Genomic DNA, 5,537 nt, shown 5'->3' with positions numbered 1-5,537 from the left:
TATAGATGACCATGAGCCATCTTGAGGCTGCTAGGAATTGAATTCAGGACGGCCCCGTTTGCTCCGCCCTGCTCGCTCCGGCTTAATTCACTGTACTTATCTTCAGACGCACCAGAAGAGGGCGCCCGATCTCATTAAGAATGGTTGTGAGCCACCATGTGGTTGCTGGGATTTGAACTCAGGACCTTCGGAAGAGCAGTCAGTGCTCTTACCCACTGAGCCATCTCGCCAGCCCCGTGACTGCATTTCTTGAAATGCTATTGCTGGTTGCTGTTAACTTAGGAGTCAGTTAACTAAGCAGCTTGAATCCATGTACAGATAACACACCCATATATACTTTGACACTTACGTTCATAGAAACCCTGAAGTACAGTGTGTTTGATAGAGCTTTGGTTTAAGAGGAGTGAACCTTACACTGCCTTTATGTTTTCAATCTTAGATATTTGGCTCTCGGGTGAGAGTTGATTCCACAGCAAAGGTTGCAGAGATAGAGCATGCAGAAAAGGAGAAGATGAAGGAGAAGGTTGACCGTATTCTTAAGCATGGAATAAATTGCTTTATTAACAGGTCCGTGTAATCTAAAGTTATTTTTTTCTCATAAAAACTGTATTTCCTATCAAGTTACTTGTTATTAGAAAGTGCTTCACATGGTTTTACTTAAGATTAAAGATTGTGGCAGTGCGTCCAGTTAGTGGCTCAGTGGGCTGAAGTTTTCCGTGTTCTGAGGTTCCTCAGCCCCTATTGCACTGTTCTCAGTACTTTATTTTCACTGTACTCAGCTTCCGTGGGTTGATACAGGATATAGTGCTTGCTGTGGTATGGAATGAGACTAAAATAGTTGAGTATTGTGCTTTATTGTAAAAAGCCCTGTGAGTGTTGAGGTAACATTGATGTAATGGAGAATGACTTATCAGACAGGTAGAACATACTGGGGATTCAATTTTGGAGGTCAGAGGACAACTTGTAGGAGTGCGTTCGCTATCATTTGAGACCCAAGGGATTGAGCATAGCTCATGAGGCTGGATTTTTATTTCTGGTGAAGTAGAAATGCTTGCAGGTTTTGCGTTCTGTGTAATCCAGCTGGAGAAGTCGCCATTCTTAGCATAACGTATATTTTATTTGCAGACAGTTAATTTATAATTATCCTGAACAACTGTTTGGTGCTGCTGGTGTCATGGCTATTGAGCATGCAGATTTTGCAGGTGTGGAGCGCCTAGCTCTTGTCACAGGTATGGAAAATGCATACCTTAGAAAGTGTAATTTCCAGTAAGTTACTGTGCAATGCATTAAGAATATGAAGAAACCCCTTAAAGAGCTAAGAGTATATACTTTGAGTTATGCCTTTAATTTACTTACATTGTTTGGGACTGGTGAGATGGCTCAGCGTTTAAGAGCACTGACTACTCTTCCTGAGTTCAATCCCCAGCAACCACATGGTGGCTCACAACCATCTGTAATGGGATCTGATGCCCTCTTCTAGGGTGTCTGAAGAGAGGGAGCGTGTACTCACATGCATAAAATAAATAAACAAATATTTTTAAAAAAAAAGCCTTTGGATTGTTTGAAGAATTACATCCATTGATTGATTGTGCATGTACCCTGGTTCGCATGTGGAGGTTGCAGCGTTGATGTTCCCCTCTTACCTTGTGGGTCTTGGGTCTTGACTCGGGTTTCTAGGCGTTCTGGCAATTGCCTTTTATCTGCTGAACTATCTTGCTGGTCTTATAATATTACTATAGGCAATTTTATTTTATTTAAAATGTGCAGTACTTAAAAGTTTCTCAGATTTTGGATTTTGGGGGTATAGAGTGAAGTGTTTGACCGTGCATAGTGAAATGGCGTAGGGTAGGACCCAAGTCTAAATATGAAATATATTCATGTTCGATGGGTATACCTTACACAGAGAAATAGTTTGTGCGGTGCTTTTGGGTGACTTGCACTTTTACTGGCCTGTCTACCTGGGCCATTTTCATTCTTACAGCTGCACATTTGGGGATTCATTTGTAGAAATGCTTCAAGTTTATACCAGATTTTACACACACACACACACACACACACACACACACACACACACACACACACACACATTTACCTTAATTATAGAGTTGTTTCTGTGGTGTTTCAAGACAACTTATTCTTTCTCAAAAAAATAAAGACTTTACTTTCTAGGCATACGCAAATTTGCGCTTAAGAGAGGAGTCTTGTATATGTCTTCTTTTTTTTTTTTTTTTTTTTAAAGATTTATTTATTATTATAAATGAGTACACTGTAACTGTCTTCAGACGCACCAGAAGAGGGCACCAGATTTCTTTATGGGTGGTTGTGAGCCACCATGTGGTTGCTGGGATTTGAACTTATGACCTTTGGAAGAGCAAACGGTGCTCTTACCCACTGAGCCATCTCACCAGCCCAAGAGAGGAGTCTTGAGTATTAAGTCTTAAACTAGTTTGTTCTGTTGAATACTAAGTTTCTTGTGCCCCATATGAGATAAAGTTACAATGACCTTTAATGAAGAATTCATGCCCTTCAGAGTGGGTCAAGTGTGTACCTTGTGCTTGAATTTTTTGTTTGTTTGTTTCTCTGTGTAGCCCTGGCTGTCCTGGAACTCACTATGTAGACCAGGCTGGCCTCGAACTCAGAAATAAATCCACCTGCCTCTGCCTCCCAAGTGCTGGGATTAAAGGCATGCGCCACCACTGCCCGGCTACCTTGTGCTTGAATTTAAACATAATTTTTCTAAAGTTTCTAATTTCCCAAATGGTAAAAATGTTTAAATGAGTGAATCAATTTAGTAACAGCCTGGAACTCACAGATGTGTTTACGCTCACAGGTGGTGAAATTGCCTCTACCTTTGATCACCCAGAACTTGTGAAGCTTGGAAGTTGCAAACTTATTGAAGAAGTTATGATTGGAGAAGATAAACTCATACACTTTTCTGGGGTTGCCCTTGGTGAGTGACTATGTAAATCTTGGCTTAAGTACCTAAGTCCTTGCTGGCCCCTGGATATGGGAAAAAAGTTGTAGGGCTGGAGAGATGGCTCAGCAGTTGAGAGCACTGGCTGATCTTCCATGGGTCCTGAGTTCAATTCCCATAAACCACATGGTGGTTCACAGCCATCTATAATGGGATCTGATGCCCTCTTTTGGTGTGACTGAAGACAGCTACAGTGTGCTCATACTACATAAAGTAAATAAATCTTTTTTTTTTTTTTAAAGATTTCTATAGTGCTAAAAATACATATATCGTATAGGCTGTCGAGATGGCTCTGTAGGTGGAAGTACTTGAAGCCTGAAGACCTAAGTTCCCTTTTTGGGACCCTCATGGTAGAAGGAGAGAACCAACTCTCACCTTTGACTTCCATGCATACATGCACCCACGCACATGACTAAGGACTATTAAGTGGACTGGATATATGTGTCTTATGAGAGCAAATATAAATTTTGAGAATGCCTATTTTATGTTTTGTTTCAGTGTCTCGAAGTCAGGTTGATATTTGCTGCCTTTTGAAATGTGTACATATAGCATAGATTTTTTGTGTGTGTGATCATTCAGAACATTTGTGAACATGGATTTTTGCAGAGAAAGCATTGTTATCAGAGCCTGATAATAGTCGTTACTTATATGAATAGTAGAGTGCAGATGATGCTGTGGTGGGTGGCTAGACGGTAATTGATTGACAAGTGTTGCATTTCACCTTAGGTGAGGCTTGCACCATTGTGCTTCGTGGTGCCACTCAACAAATTTTGGATGAAGCTGAAAGATCTCTGCATGATGCTCTTTGTGTTCTCGCCCAAACTGTAAAAGATCCTAGAACAGTTTATGGAGGAGGTAAACATTTGGAGAATGTTACATACTTTGTTTCTTGACAGTATGTCTGACTTATGTATGAACGTATTGGCTTTTATAGAAGCAGAGGCACAGAGTACATAACAAGTTTTGGATTAAATTTGTAGGCTGTTCTGAGATGCTGATGGCTCATGCTGTGACAAAGCTTGCCAGTAGAACCCCGGGAAAAGAAGCCGTAGCAATGGAGTCTTTTGCTAAAGCCCTGAGAATGGTAAGCTGTGAAGAGAGAGGTAAACACAAATTTCATGGGCTTGATTTTAATCTGAATGTTTTTCTGTCCTAGAAAAAAAATTTTCTCCTTGCCTTTACAAAAAATGCAGTAGTTCACAATGTTTTATATTTTGATTCTACATTGTATACCTAATCATGAACTATTACTAAGAAACAGACAGCCCGGCATGGTCTTTACCTATAATCCCAGCACTTGGGCGTTGAGGCCAGAGGATCTCAAATGTGAGACCAGCCTTGTCTGCATAGGAAGAGCTTGTCTTTAAAAAGAAGACTGGAAGCAGGCTTTTACATGCTCTTCAGATCTATAAATTTAGCTGTCTTTTTAGGTTAGAGACAGTGTGGTCCTTGATGGTTATTTGTCACTTTCATATTGCAGTTGCCGACCATCATAGCTGACAATGCAGGCTATGACAGTGCAGATCTGGTGGCACAGCTCCGAGCTGCTCACAGTGAAGGCCGTATAACTGCTGGCCTGGGTAAGAAACTAAATGAACTTCTGCAGTCACTTTTTTTTAATTTATTTTTACATATATTTATTTACTTTTATTATATGTAAGTACACTGTCGCTATCTTCAGACACCCCAGAAGAGGGCATCAGATCTCATTACGGATGATTGTGAGCCACCACCATGTGGTTGCTGGGATTTGAACTCAGGACCTTCAGAAGAGCAGTCAGTGCTCTTAACTGCTGAGCCATCTCTCCAGCCCCTGCAGTCACTTTTGAAAGTAATTTTCTTTAATTAAAAATAAGTTCGACACGCACATAATGCACTTGGTCATACCCCTTCCCTTTTTCTCTTGACACCTTTTCTCCTTCACTGAACCCTTTGTTCCCAGGTCCCTCTCCTGCTCACCTGGGCAGAACGTCTTGGATCAAGGCAGTGCCTTGAGGAGTAAGGCTTATCCTTCCCCACAGCCATAGTAGCTTTTCAGTGAGGATGGACCTTAGGAGCCCTTTCCTCTCCGTGATGGAGTGTTAATGCGCCTAGCTGTGCGCAAGTGACCGCTGGTGAAGTCACAGATGAAAGGGGCATCTCAGGTTCAGGAGGTCATTCCAGAGCACTCCTCCTCTCTAACCCTTAATTCCTGCTACCCTGTTCTGTAGTGTTCTCAGAGACCTGGTTAGGGCCGAACAGTCAGACATTTGATTCTTGTACTTGACCAGTTACCAGGCCCCTATGGATCTATCCACTGCAGACAAGCTTTTTTGAGTGAGGCAGCACTGCTCCATACATATAAACATAACCCTTTAGAAGGATGTTTGTTTGTGGTTATTTTTATTTTGTTTTGTTTAGTTTTGAGACAAGATTTCTCTGTGTAGCTCTAGCTATCCTGGAACTCATTCTATAAACTAGGCTGTCCTTGAACTCGGAGATGAGCCTGTCTGTCTCCCCAGTGCTGGGACTAAAGGTGTGTGCCACCACTCCCCAGCCCTTTTTTGTTTTTTTTTTTTTTTTT

The 5,537-nt window shown here is 41.4% G+C and overlaps 1 protein-coding gene across 1 annotated transcript in view; it reads left to right on the top strand.

The window, feature by feature from the left end:
* Window positions 1–5,537, top strand: part of Cct2 (chaperonin containing TCP1 subunit 2) — a 15,249-nt gene that overhangs the window by 7,041 nt on the left and 2,671 nt on the right. The window contains exons 9-14 of the mRNA XM_031349726.1: window positions 440–567; window positions 1,126–1,229; window positions 2,831–2,950; window positions 3,701–3,829; window positions 3,955–4,058; window positions 4,455–4,554. Coding sequence (XP_031205586.1) covers window positions 440–567; window positions 1,126–1,229; window positions 2,831–2,950; window positions 3,701–3,829; window positions 3,955–4,058; window positions 4,455–4,554 — 685 coding nt within the window. The remainder of the gene's footprint in view (window positions 1–439; window positions 568–1,125; window positions 1,230–2,830; window positions 2,951–3,700; window positions 3,830–3,954; window positions 4,059–4,454; window positions 4,555–5,537) is intronic.

This window comes from Mastomys coucha, unplaced genomic scaffold (genome assembly GCF_008632895.1).
Source record: "Mastomys coucha isolate ucsf_1 unplaced genomic scaffold, UCSF_Mcou_1 pScaffold4, whole genome shotgun sequence".
NCBI classification, from domain to species: Eukaryota; Metazoa; Chordata; class Mammalia; order Rodentia; family Muridae; genus Mastomys; species Mastomys coucha.
Note: the sequence above shows the minus strand (reverse complement) of the source record. Positions and strands in the feature narration are given on the sequence as shown.